Genomic DNA, 15,200 nt, shown 5'->3' with positions numbered 1-15,200 from the left:
AAAGATATAACAAGTGTAAAACTTAGTCACCACATTCATTATAAAATGAAAAAGTGTGATTATTGTGTGTACACTGTGACTATGGCAATGCATACAAAGATTATTGTGTGTACACTGTGACTATGGCAATGCATACAAAGATTATTGTGTGTACACTGTGACTATGGCAATGCATACAAAGATTATTGTGTGTACACTGTGACTATGGCAATGCATACAAAGATTATTGTGTGTACACTGTGACTATGGCAATGCATACAAAGATTATTGTGTGTACACTGTGACTATGGCAATGCATACAAAGATTATTGTGTGTACACTGTGACTATGGCAATGCATACAAAGATTATTGTGTGTACACTGTGACTATGGCAATGCATACAAAGATTATTGTGTGTACACTGTGACTATGGCAATGCATACAAAGATTATTGTGTGTACACTGTGACTATGGCAATGCATACAAAGATTATTGTATGTACACTGTGACTATGGCAATGCATACAAAGATTATTGTGTGTACACTGTGACTATGGCAATGCATACAAAGATTATTGTGTGTACACTGTGACTATGGCAATGCATACAAAGATTATTGTGTGTACACTGTGACTATGGCAATGCATACAAAGATTATTGTGTGTACACTGTGACTATGGCAATGCATACAAAGATTATTGTATGTACACTGTGACTATGGCAATGCATACAAAGATTATTGTGTGTACACTGTGACTACGGCAATGCATACAAAGATTATTGTGTGTGCACTGTGACTATGGCAATGCAAAGATTATTGTGTGTACACTGTGACTATGGCAATGCATACAAAGATTATTGTGTGTACACTGTGACTATGGCAATGCATACAAAGATTATTGTGTGTACACTGTGACTATGGCAATGCATACAAAGATTATTGTGTGTACACTGTGACTATGGCAATGCATACAAAGATTATTGTGTGTACACTGTGACTATGGCAATGCATACAAAGATTATTGTATGTACACTGTGACTATGGCAATGCATACAAAGATTATTGTGTGTACACTGTGACTATGGCAATGCAAAGATTATTGTGTGTACACTGTGACTATGGCAATGCATACAAAGATTATTGTGTGTACAATGTGACTATGGCAATGCATACAAAGATTATTGTATGTACATTGTGACTATGGCAATGCATACAAAGATTATTGTGTGTACACTGTGACTATGGCAATGCAAAGATTATTGTGTGTACACTGTGACTATGGCAATGCATACAAAGATTATTGTGTGTACACTGACTATGGCAATGCATACAAAGATTATTGTGTGTACACTGTGACTATGGCAATGCATACAAAGATTATTGTGTGTACACTGTGACTATGGCAATGCATACAAAGATTATTGTGTGTACACTGTGACTATGGCAATGCATACAAAGATTATTGTGTGTACACTGTGACTATGGCAATGCATACAAAGATTATTGTGTGTACAATGTGACTATGGCAATGCATACAAAGATTATTGTATGTACATTGTGACTATGGCAATGCATACAAAGATTATTGTGTGTGCACTGTGACTATGGCAATGCAAAGATTATTGTGTGTACACTGTGACTATGGCAATGCATACAAAGATTATTGTGTGTACACTGACTATGGCAATGCATACAAAGATTATTGTGTGTACACTGTGACTATGGCAATGCATACAAAGATTATTGTGTGTACACTGTGACTATGGCAATGCATACAAAGATTATTGTGTGTACACTGTGACTATGGCAATGCATACAAAGATTATTGTGTGTACACTGTGACTATGGCAATGCATACAAAGATTATTAACTATATTCTGTGCAACAATATCAACTCATTAGTAAGGGAATTAGTTATGATGCAAGTACTGTATTTGTTCTATTAGAAGTGTCTCTAAGGGTGTGACATGCCAGCAGCAGATGCTTACCCTTCACGCACACCTGGTCTGACTCCCTTGTGGGGGTTTGTGATGTTCCACTTCCATTGATTTTGTCAGTATATTTTTGCTAGACTACTGATATTTGGCAAATGGCTTATTGGTACTACTATAATTATTTTAGTACCGGTATAATACATTTTTAAGATACAAATTATTTTGACCATAGAAATATCACAGCATGTGGTACTAATAGGGCAAATATGGTATTATACATTACTGACCAAATGTGGGTGTTGTGATGACAGGAATTCATTTTTCAAACATTGGGAAAACCAAATGACCGATAGGGGCTGTAACATTATTGCATGTATCTCAGTTGATATACATTACTCTCCACACTAGTGACAAACATCAACGGTTATAAAAATATTCAATAGCACAATAACAAGGCTGTCATCTTGAGAAATCGTTTTGATGTAAAACAACACAGTTTATTGATAATTAAATTTCACAACACAAAGGTGTAAGATAATAAACCTACCTTGTATCGTCATATGTATACCACCTATCCGAGGCTGCATGTTTACAATATGCAGTATAATGACCACCATATGTACTACCAGAATGGTTAGATACACCATAGAGATCATAAGGTGGAGCACAACCTAAAAGACAAAACAAAATTTGATTTTATTGCTTCATTTTACACAAATGTACATATGAAACTTCAAAAAATAGAACGGTTTGTCGTTCAGTCGTTGGTTGAAAAATAAAGTACATGTAATGTTCACAGTATTTATAGGTTTGTTGAAATATACGAGTCCTAATTTTTTTACTTAAATAAAGATAATGAATCACACTTTTTCACACAAAGTGGCAGATTGTTTCAGAGTTTAGAAGCAAGATTCAGAAGGACCCATTTTTCCACATGATGATTGTACAAAATGTTCTTAGTAGATGTGTTTTAGAACGAAGATCACAAATGAGTATCTATGGCTTTAGAAGAACTGATAAATAAGGTGGAGGGTGGTCATAAACTGCCTTGTAGGTGATTAAAAGAAGTTTGAAGTCAATATGGGTATGAGTAGCCAGTGAATGTTGTGTAGAATAGGTGTGATGTTTTCAAACATTTCACTATTATTAGTGATAAGACAGGCAGATGTGTTATGAACATAGTGCTTGTTTATATTGATGAGATCCTGTAAAATTGGCAAGTTTGGATTTTACAAATGCATGGATCTAAAAACATACCATCTGATTTGTGAGGTACTGTTCGATTTTTCAGATGCAGATGCAGAAAAAAATGCTCAGAAAGTTTATATCAAATCTGCTTGAGACATACAAAATTTATTAACTATGATGACAGACATGTTTTCCCCTATATATTAAAACCTTATTACTTGACCACAAACAGAACATTTAATCAGCGTTCAGTAGCATGGAAACAACTCTCACCTGTTGCACTGAAATCATCTAATCTTAGATTGCTTCGAGGATAATCCACTAAAGTAGACAGTTTAGAACGATAACCATGAGCTGAAAATCGTTTTAGATCTGATAACAAATGGTTAAGGATAAAAACAGTTTGTATTAATCTGAAATGATATCTTTGAAAGAAAATTAAAAGATGATTAAAACAAGAGATTCAAAATAATTTATTGGCTTCAAAAATTTCAACAGATCTCAAAATTGTGCTTTTTTTAGATTTTTAAAATTTCTTCCACCTTACGGTTTTTCATCTTGAACCAAAGGTTCAACAAAGGTGTCACTTGCATACTAATACTATAGAACACACATATATTTATAAAAAAGGATACGTAGCACCAATATTTTAGGAAATTTCTGAATAGTGAGTTTCTTAGTACACTTGCGTTTCTCCTGACACTGGGAACAGGTCTGAAAAAGAAAAAACAGTTAGAACATACTAGGATAAACAAGCCATGCATGGCACAGTTCCTGTTAGTTATCAAATTTAAGATATATAGTTTTGTTTATAGTAATATAGCTGGAATATAACCATGTCAGGAATATGATTTTTTTAACATTAAAATGATTGACATCTGATCGTCAAACAAGTACTTGTCCATATTGAGAGATATTGCTCTGGAACAGCATTCAAAATCAGCCATTTTGAATACATGTATATATAAAACATGATGTATACGTATATATAAAATTTGAATATAATCAGTCAAAGCATTTAAGAGATATGGCTCTAGAAGCCCAATCATTAAAACAAAATGGCCGCCAGTCAGCCATTTTGAATCCAATCTGAAAAATAAAATGACGTGCATCAAGGTCTTATAATGTCTAATGCATATACTAATTCTGAACAAAATCCATCTGTAAACAACCAAGAAATGCTTGATTTGGATGATTTTTAGCACAAAAATGGCTGCCATTCGACCATCTTGAATCAGATTGTGAAACAAATTGACGTGCATATGTATAATATCATGTATGATGTATGTATGAAGTTTGATTGTGATTGGTCCAGGCATTTCTAAGATAAGGTCCGGACGCACGCACGCACAAACACACGGAGGTCAAAACATAAGTCCCCGTTTTCGGACTGCGTCCGAACAGGGGCTAAAAAAGTATACGGTAAAAATGATTTCAGGTGAGCATGACATAACAGTATGTTTTATTTAATCCTGTATAGTGAATAACCAGCAAGTATAATTTTATAAAAATACACCACCCACTGAAAGCCTCAATGGGGGAAAAACAATATCAGCAGCTTTTTTTTATTTTCATTCATTTGCATTTACGGATATGTATATTATTATTCTATTATGAGTCACGCAAGCAATACATGTTTACTTTGATTTGACAAAATCAAATAAGTTTGATTTAAAAAATTAAAAAATTGTTTAATAAATGGAATACTTATTATTTAGTATAATATGTGGTCACATAAGAGAGGTAGTCTTTCTACAGTGGTTGCTCATACATTGTGCCTTGAGACTGCCTCAAACTAGTAACTATAGGCAGGTGGTATTTACTTTCTATGTCAGCACTCAGCAGCTACTCTGAGTTAACATTAATCTCTCTGTATCTACATCAGCAGATGATGTGTTAACAGACAATTAAATATTTGAAAGATTACTGTAGAGGTTTACAAGTACCCCTGGTATTACAAGTTACATGTACCTATGAATTAGGGTAAAATATATGGTGGACATGTCCAACATATGACATAAGACTCACATATTTTTATATATGGATATGTATATTTATATTATATTCAACTGTCCCTCATCCGTGTTCTCCCCAGACCAAAATAGTGTTGCGGGATGTGACGCTATAGGATTTGCCCGCGGCGCTGAGTGTTTCCTCCCCGCGATGATATTACTTATCCCGTGATCTGATTTCTTCAGTCTCCCACAGACTGTAAAGTTTCCTGGCTAACTAGTTAAATCTACAAATGCATGGTATTAACACCAATTTCCCGGGATAATCCCCTGTTGTTTCTCATTGGTTGGATATCGTTTTACAAAACAAAGCAGTTCTAGAATAACAAAGCCGTGAGCCACGTTGTCAAACACTCTTTGCCAAACGTATATTCATATGCAAATAATATAGTCACACTTGGGGTCAAAAGCTACATGTTTCCGGTGTGTACGAAACGTATTTTCGTTACCGGTATTATTTTTAGAAATGTAGTGGTACTATTATTTTAGGTTTTGATTTTTGATATTGTATTGTTTTTTTTAATCAAAATGTGAAAAAATATATATTTATGATGTAAACAATTTTAACCTTGTGATCGTGAATCCAAGATGGCGTCACCCACATAAAATCCAGCGAGTTTGAACTTCTCACTCGGATCGTATACAGTGCTCAGATCCTGATGAACTAAGTGAGGCACAATGGAAAATAATATATTTATCAAGAAACCAGGAATTCTAATCAAGAAATCTGTTGAAATTACAGTGACACTTGAGTTGAGGAAAAGCCTCAATTTTTTCGTGGTATAACAATGGCGATGATTCGTATTCAGACCTCTGTTGTCTCGACTTGCTCACAATTGTGTTGAACAGACATCGATGAATAAAAAAAATGACATAAAGATGGATAATTTCAGCCAGAAAAACTATTATTGCTCAAACAGCGTAAGTATCGTGACTGTTAACAGTTGGTGTTGTTGTTAACCGGAAAACAACAGAAATGGAACACAAGCAATGAGAATCATCAACCAATGTTTAATTTACCATACTGATCAGGGTTTTATAAAAGTTGCTGATTTATGGGCAAAGCAAAGAAACAGAAAACTCAGTATTTCTGTGAGACATTTGCAATGCTAAACATGCAGTGCACTTTTATTGTATACAAAAGAGTGATAGATTGTGCCTAAAATAAATATTTAAAACAAGCAGCCTATCGGCTGAGATAGCTCCTCTGTTAGCAATGCACATTTCAATTAAGGAACTGAAGATATCATTAGAAAATAAACAATATGTATAGTATCAAAGCAATCGGACTTGCAGTTTTTAACAAGTCGAAAATATCACTTTCTACCAAAAATTACAAAAATATTCACCAAAATTAGAGAATTGAAGATATCATCACGAAATGAACAAATCTGAGAAAGGTCTACATGTAGTATCTATATATGTAATATCAAAGCATTTGAACTTTTGGTTTTTAACAAGAAGTCGAAAATATCACTTTTTACCAAAAATTACAAAAATATTCACCAAAATTAGAGAATTGAAGATATCATCACAAAATGAACAAATCTGAGAGAGGTCCACATGTAGTACCTATATATGTAATATCAAAGCAATCGGACTTACAGTTTTTAACAAGAAGTCGAAAATATCACTTTTTACCAAAGATGACAAAAATATTCACCAAAATTAAAGAATCGAAGATATCATCACGAAATGAACAAATCTGAGAAAGGTCTACATGTAGTATCTATAAATGTAATATCAAAGCAATTGAACTATTGGTTTTTAACAAGAAGTCGAAAATATCACTTTTTACCAAAAATTACAAAAATATTCACCAAAATTAGAGAATTGAAGACATCATCACAAAATGAACAAATCTGAGAGAGGTCCACATGTAGTACCTATATATGTAATATCAATGCAATCGGACTTGCGGTTTTCAACAAGAAGTCGAAAATATCACTTTTTACCAAAAATGACAAAAATATTCACCAAAATTAGAGAATTAAAGATATCATTACAAAATGAACAAATCTGAGAGAGGTCCACATGTAGTACCTATATATGTAATATCAAAGCAATTGGACTTGCGGTTTTTAACAAGAAGTTGAAAATATCACTTTTTACCAAAAATAACAAAAATATTCACCAAAATTAGAGAATTGAAGACATCATCACAAAATGAACAAATCTGAGAGAGGTCCACATGTAGTACCTATATATGTAATATCAAAGCAATCGGACTTGCGGTTTTCAACAAGAAGTCGAAAATATCACTTTTTACCAAAAATTACAAAAATATTCACCAAAATTAGAGAATTGAAGATATCATCACGAAATGAACAAATCTGAGAGAGGTCCACATGTAGTACCTATATATGTAGTATCAAAGCAATTGGACTTGCGGTTTTTAACAAGAAGTCAAAAATATCACTTTTTACCAAAAATGACAAAAATATTCACCAAAATTAGAGAATTAAAGATATCATTACAAAATGAACAAATCTGAGAGAGGTCCACATGTAGTACCTATATATGTAATATCAAAGCAATTGCACTTGCGGTTTTTAACAAGAAGTCGAAAATATCAGTTTTTACCAAAAATGACAAAAATATTCACCAAAATTAGAGAATTGAAGATATCAACATGAAATGAACAAACCTAAGAGAGGTCTACCCAAGGTACATATACACCAAGTATCAAAGCATTCAGGCTTGTAGTTTTCAAGAAGAAGTCGAAAAAGTAAAACATTGACACGAACGACGAAGACGGACGACGACGGACAATCACTCATATGATAAGCTCCGCTCGACAAAGTCGACAGCGGAGCTAAAAAAGTCAAAAATTGTTTTTTTTTAATTTCCCTATTCTTGTATGACAAAAATATGTTAATTTATGCAAATTATATGCTAATTATTATGCAAATTAATCGTGACTCTATGGACAATTTCTGGGAAGAACACTGCTCATCATCAAAACAATAATGGTGAAATTGTGTTATACCAAGATTTGCATTTTTGCACTTTTTTCTATGGTGAAATTATGTTCAGTGATAAAGGATGAAAAAGCTGTACACTATAAAAAACTAGCTGGAATTTATTTCAAAATACATTTTGACTACCTTATTTTCACTGATTTTTGATGAGTTGAAAGTAAAAATAATATTTTCAACCCATAAGTGAAAACAGAAAATACAATAATAATAATAATAAAATAAAGTAAAAATAAAGTACTTAATGGAAAATTATAATGGATAAAAATCCTAATATTGTTAAAACATTTCAAAAAGTTTACATTTAATTTAATGAGTGTCCAGTGTGATAACAGTTTTCCATAGTATACAATATTAAGTTCTATCCCATAATGCATTGCATGTATGTGCAGTAACAAGCTCTGCAGGGCAAGATTTGGAATCCACCCAAACTACTTAAGATAGAAGCCTAGTCATAATTTTTAACAAAATTGGTCATAAATCACATGACAATGTTCATTAGTTTATTATGTACAATGGCACAATAAAATAGCATTATTTTGTGTGTTATGTAAAACTTTTTGAGAAAAATTTCTTGATATTTCTTGAAAATGTTAAATGTTGCATTTTTTGACACTTTTTAAAACCCAGATTTTTTTAATAATTCAGAACAACAAAAAGTACTCCATCATTAACAATATATGATTTTTTCAGCCTATGTCACCAGGCTAAATTTTGAGATATTCCTTAATATTTTTACCATAGGAACCTGTGGTATAACAGGTTATAATTGTGTCAAAATGGCGACTTTCCACTAAAATACAACCATCAATTTCTCAAAATAAAGGCTAGTGATCCCCAATTTTTTTTTTCGTCAAAATCTTTATATTGCCTTGGAGTGAAGTTTATTGCAAAATGAATAAATTCTGGGTATTTTAATTTATGAGTAAGACAGTTATTTTATACTCAAGTTTCTGTCTTCATTAACCATATATTCTAACTGGGTTTGATATGTTAAATGTATACTACAATTGGCCAGTATATGCTGCTATGAATAATAAAAATTAATATCTACATACCGGTTTTTCAACGCCATCAAGAATCTCATCTTTTGTAAATAATTTGAAACAATCCTTTAATGAGATTTCATCATCATAAGAAGAGGAGTAACTATAATTGTAGGTTGAATTCTTTGATGCCTAAACAAAGAAAAAAAAATATCACTTACGCAAACTATGGCAGATGAAAGAAACATTTCAATAGCGCCATCAAGCGGCAAAATGTAACGATTTTTTTGTTTGTATATTACCACCACCACAGAGTGATAAATGTATCTACAATCACATTTATGTTAATTTAAATCGGGAGGGTCGTCACCTTCGCACACAGGGGAATTGAGTCCCAACCGACGATAACACGCGCTAAAACTGAAAGGCTCATGGGTAGATGCTTGTTTGTAAACAATGACACGCTATGGCTATCTGACGCATGCGCAGGTGACAACTCCTCCACTTTAACTGATGTGATTGCAGATGTGAAGTAAAACCCATTGCAAGAGTGCTCAGGATATTTTGTAGAACCATTAGATATTGAAATATTTTCAATTTCACAACTAGCAAAAACCAAATAACCAAATTAAAAACATGGTTGGGTTCTCATTCATTTCCTTCGTTGAGCTGTACAAGCATGATAAGCATATTAAAGCTGGAATTCATTTTTCAGATGTCTCATTCTTAGTTTTGATTGTGATTAGTCTGACATTAAACTGCACAATGTTATACTATCTGTAAAATCTGAGTCAATGCAAAGCTACAAGATTGTACCTGATTGGCTACCCAGCGCTAATACCTAACAGTTAAACCAATCAGATTGCAGCTTATTTGTCAACAGGTATTTTCAACTTGTATTCTGCTTTGTATAGATACTTTGACTGCATTTCCTGTCACATCACAAAATAAAACACTTGTGATTCTACAATCATATCCAAATTACAAAATGCGATTAATTTACCTTAGGGATTGGAAGCGACAAATCCCAGAATGGGTCAAAGGTCACTGAACAGTGCCTACAAACTGTACATTGCAAGGTACTTTTCAGTTGTCCTACAAATATATCAACAATTCGACTGTTCTCTCGTGATGTGTAACGATTCCATGCTTCTCTTGCTTTCTCCATATCACTGAAAAAAAACACAATTACTATTAGACAACAACTTAATTAATGTTCATTTTATTGACTAAATTATGGTAAAAAGATTTGCAAAATAAATTAAGTTAGATTTGTAAACAATAGATACATATTTATGTTTTTCACTTGTTCTGGGCACGAGGTTCAAATTTGCTGTGCAAAAATTATGGCACAAAGACTATCACGATAGTCTCTAATGAGCTGAACAATAAATTAACACAACTTTCATTTTTAATGAAAGAGATACATGTAGGTTTATATTTTGAAAGGAGACAGGTCAACTAATATAAATATGTTAATTTCTTACGTTAAATCATCACTGATTTCTTCATTATAACGAGGTTTTCTTAATACTTTGTTGATATCGTCATGGAGACCTTCTAATAAAAATCGTAGAAATTCCTGAGAGTCTTGTTGGCTATTGAAAGAAAACAGAAGTTATTCAATTTGAAATGTGACAATTATTAATGCTTTATATGACATTAACTAAAACAATGATTTCAGTGAATATACTTATTCAACAGTTTCTTATCACTCTGCGTTGTTTCATCATGTAGAGACAACATTAATTCACAGTCAGATGGTATTTCATGAACAGTAATAGCCACAGACAAATCTCCATAAGAGGGGTTTGACCTGGAGTTTATTTGACCCCCCCCCCCCCTTCCCCATTGAAAAACAGTAACATGTTTCAACAGAATGACCAGGATCGACTCCAAGTACCTTAGCTGAGTTTAATTTGACCAAGATTACTGTGTTTAGTCCTGAGATGAAACATGTGTGAACAAGGTTGGGTTAAAACAACACTCTGTAATGGCGACCAGAACCACTGCCATAAATGAACAGAATTTCATTTCAGCCCTCAAAATTAAGAATATTTGCAAAGCAATCTAGCCCTCTATATATTTCTTCATTCAGAATTTGAGTATGAAACCAACCATGGAGGCAACTTTTTTTGTAAGTTTTTAACCTTTCAAGCATGGGTTCTTGATGTAACAGTAGCAGTTTTCCATAGACATGGTGTAGCATGCGGAAGGAAGGTCTACATAACAAAGCTACTCTGTTAGTTGGCACATGCAGGAAACAGGAAATGAATCATGTCAGTTAAATAACTATTCAATGTTTTATATGTAACATCTTCAAAGCAATTTCAAATGAATATTACCAAACTGTTCATTATGTATGAAGTACTATATGCCATACATGTACATGTATACCAATTGTAACTATTATCTTAGTCATAAGCAATCCAGAACAGAAGTTGTTTGCAAACCACCAAACATTATGTATTCATGTAGATGCGGATACGATTAAGTTTTCAGCAAGCTCACCAAGAGCCAATTTAATACATGGCCTTCATAATTAATCAAAACAAGAATGATTCAACTAGAAAGCTGGAATATGATCTTCCACCTACATGCATTTGAATTATAATATCCCAAATATATACCATGTTATATAACAAACTATGCATTTTACCACAAAGGCCATTTTGGCTCAGTATGGTTCCAGCATGCATAACTACTGAATGGAGGAACTACTGATTTAGGGTCTAACTTCAGTATACTACGTTAAGGGTTTGGTTCATAACCCCTCCAATCACAGCAAAGATAACATAAGGGTTTGGTTTATAACCCCTCCAATCACAGCTAAGATAACATAAGGGTTTAGTTCATAACCCCTCCAATCACAGCAAAGATAACATAAGGGTTTGGTTTATAACCCCTCCAATCACAGCTAAGATAACATAAGGGTTTGCTTCATAACCCCTCCAATCACAGCTAAGATAACATAAGGGTTTTGTGCATAACCCCTCCAATCACAGCTGAGATAAAATCACACTAACCTGTAACCCACAAATCTTGGTGCAAACTTCTGTATTTGGTGTTTGAAAGCAGATGGATTGACCGTATCCGCGTTCTTCATCCACAGTGACTGAATTAACTCTGCAAATGCTGAAAATAAAATTCATCCACAATGTGATCGCGAGGTGCTGCCTGATTTATATACACTGTGATCAAGGAGTATGCAAACATGATCACATGTAAAGATGATCACAGTAAAACTAAGCACAGAATTGCATCAGCTGTGAAAACTATTCCTACACATGTACACAGTATCAAAGTCAATCATAATATAAGACGTGTGGTACAATGTTAAATGTCCATTCTATCCACCTAACAATGTGCCCTGTAACATAACTACTGTAAAATACTTTATTTTCGCTTGGAATTAATTTCCGCTATTTTCACTGAAGGAATGATTCAGTGAAAATAAAATCCAGTGAATATACCCGGTAGCTTTTTTTCTATATTTTACATTCAACTCATCAAAAATCAGTGAAAAGAAATTCCATACAAAACACCCAAAACATCTTTTCAGCAAAAATTAATTCCAGCTGAAATATAGTATTCTACAGTAATTTTGGAGGAAGCTGGAGTCAAAATGAAATCCTCAAAATCAAGGTGAGTTTTTTCACAGCCAGGTGGTTGGTCTTCAAGAAAAAAAATAAAGTTGTATGCAACTATACAGGTGAATTGAGGCTTGATTGAAAATTATTTGGCTCCAGATTTCATCTGTATTTACATTTACTTAGTTTATGAAATGTGAATTTCATTTTACCAAATTACACATTCTTCTACTACAGTAAAATATTTTTCAAGATTACTATATCTATGTATGATTTTTTGTTGTATCGATGATGTGCCAATGAATGAGCACAACTAGTTGTATCACAGCAAATATTTGTACATCACTTGCATTTCATATCACCTTAAAGGGCGGCAGTCGTCGTGCTGTGTCCTGTTCGATATGGGACTCATAGCTTTGTATACAACGCGTGTAAAATACATTGTTTATTTACATAAAATTCGAACACGCGCTGCGCACTGACCACCATGCTTTAAGGGCACACTGGCATGCTATTGTTCAAAATATATACATGGCAAACTACTCTTTTGGTACATGTACCACATTTTGGCTCTGTATAAAATTAAAAAAACATAAAAATAAAGATACCGCTCATGTAATAAAAGAAAAAAAACTCACCTGTCATTAGCTGACCCTTCATACTACTAGATTTATTTAAATCATCAATATAGTCTTCTTTACTACAGTAATCCTTTAAAAGTCGTGTATTGCTTAAACATTGTAAAATAGAATTCATAAAACACTGAAAGGAAAAGAAAGCACATCAGTAGAGGAAGTTTTCAAGTCATAAAAGTAATGACAAGGGAACAGGGGCACAGCGCCCTCATGCCATGGCCATACGCCCCCTTAGCCTGGGTAGCAGATCCTCTGGCAACCATAAAATTCTGATTGACAAGGGATCACATGTGGCCACAGTCTTCAACTGTGACCTGTCTGATGTCCCCAAGGAAGCTCTATTTTAACTTAGAATTATCAAAAACTCTACACCCTGGTAGGAAGAACCCTATCTCCCCCACTTGGTGGCATCGCTGAATTGCAGTGCTCCCTCTTGCATTTTTTTTCTAGAAAAAACCCTGTAATGAACAATTAACATGTAATTTTTTTGCACCATCCCATAATTAAATTGGGTCCCATGTGATATTAATGTATAAATTTCCCCCAGGGTCATGTATGATTTTAACAAAAGTTTTTCTTTCTTTCATAAAATCGTTAAAATTCTTAGCAAGGGTAATTAGGCAGTTTACAAATAAAGCAGTTGATTGAATGAATAATGGTACCCTGTGATTGATTGCAAAACATAGCACAATGTAGAACCCCAGCAGGCTAACACATAGCACAAAGATTCTTACAAAAAAAGTGACCCCTGAATGGTTCAAACTTTCTAGAATTTTGGCTTGTGTCAGAGTTATATTACTTGTACGTGTGAATGCAGTTTTACAGAATTTTAAATCCATCAGCTGTGTAGCGGTCCGTACCATACTGTACTATACCGTACTATATACCACTCTCACTGCAACACTGCCCAAGCTTCTTGTATATTATGGTGAGCGGAGCATGAAAATAAAATTTTAATCGCTAGAGGATTACTAAATTACCTCAGGTACATATTGTGAATACTGAAATCAGAAGCAGGTGCTGTGACAAAGATTAAGTGGAGAAATTCCTAGCCATGACTTTGACACAGAGGGCGACATATACTGAGGTCAATGCTACATTTATGTGCATAATACAAAATTATTATAACCAGCTTTTAATTACAATGACAAGATGCAAATTTTCAATGCGACGAAACATGGACGTTTACATATTATTAGGCCAGCGAAAACAAAAAATGTGTTTCCAAAAATCCTATGTAGGCAGGTACAATCAAATCGTTTTACTTTTTCACGGTGGATTCCTTTTTAACAGGTTTTATTATCACAATCATGCATCTAATCTCATATAGTCATAACAGTGAGGAAATAACACTAAATACACAGCAAGGCAAATAATGGATTTTCTTCCATCATCCGTCATTTCTACATAAAGAAAGAAAATGAGCAAATTCATTTTTGTGGTTGAAACATGGATAGTTAGAGCATGAAAATAAATTAAAATTAGACTAATTTGCATAAATAAAAGTTTTATCAAAAATATGGGTACAGTGTTATCAGAAACAATATTTTTTCTTTGCATAACAGGTTTGTTATGTAAAATGTGTTTATGTAATATTTATTTAATAACTGAACTTACCGTGTTTCCAAGGTTTCTAAGCCCAACTAGACCATCATTTGAAAGACTTGTATATGAGGAGGTTGAAGACCGTCGCTTTGTTGTCTTAAATAAAAAATAGCACAAGATTAATAATTAATTTTCATCATGGAATTATAAAGCCAAATAAAGCGGGTCTGTTTAATTCAGCAGAGATTGCCAAACTTTAGTTGCGTTCACGCACATCTTCTTAGCACGGGCTAAGAGGTCAAATTCCTTAGCCCGTGCTAAGAAAACGTGCGTGAACGCTTAGCACGGGCTA

The 15,200-nt window shown here is 33.6% G+C and overlaps 1 protein-coding gene across 2 annotated transcripts in view; it reads right to left on the bottom strand.

Moving 5' to 3' along the window:
* LOC102806042 (ubiquitin carboxyl-terminal hydrolase 2-like) overlaps positions 1 to 15,200 on the bottom strand; it is a 33,718-nt gene that overhangs the window by 2,573 nt on the left and 15,945 nt on the right. For both annotated transcript variants that reach the window (XM_085499413.1, XM_085499414.1), the window contains 9 exons: positions 14,921 to 15,004; positions 13,307 to 13,430; positions 12,105 to 12,213; positions 10,566 to 10,676; positions 10,082 to 10,250; positions 9,151 to 9,270; positions 3,738 to 3,816; positions 3,376 to 3,474; positions 2,462 to 2,585 (listed from right to left, as the gene is read on the bottom strand). In XM_085499413.1, the coding sequence (XP_085355539.1) occupies positions 2,462 to 2,585; positions 3,376 to 3,474; positions 3,738 to 3,816; positions 9,151 to 9,270; positions 10,082 to 10,250; positions 10,566 to 10,676; positions 12,105 to 12,213; positions 13,307 to 13,430; positions 14,921 to 15,004 (1,019 nt within the window). The remainder of the gene's footprint in view (positions 1 to 2,461; positions 2,586 to 3,375; positions 3,475 to 3,737; positions 3,817 to 9,150; positions 9,271 to 10,081; positions 10,251 to 10,565; positions 10,677 to 12,104; positions 12,214 to 13,306; positions 13,431 to 14,920; positions 15,005 to 15,200) is intronic.

This window comes from Saccoglossus kowalevskii, chromosome 5 (assembly GCF_978046115.1).
Source record: "Saccoglossus kowalevskii chromosome 5, keSacKowa6.1, whole genome shotgun sequence".
Taxonomy (NCBI): Eukaryota; Metazoa; Hemichordata; class Enteropneusta; family Harrimaniidae; genus Saccoglossus; species Saccoglossus kowalevskii.
Note: the sequence above shows the minus strand (reverse complement) of the source record. Positions and strands in the feature narration are given on the sequence as shown.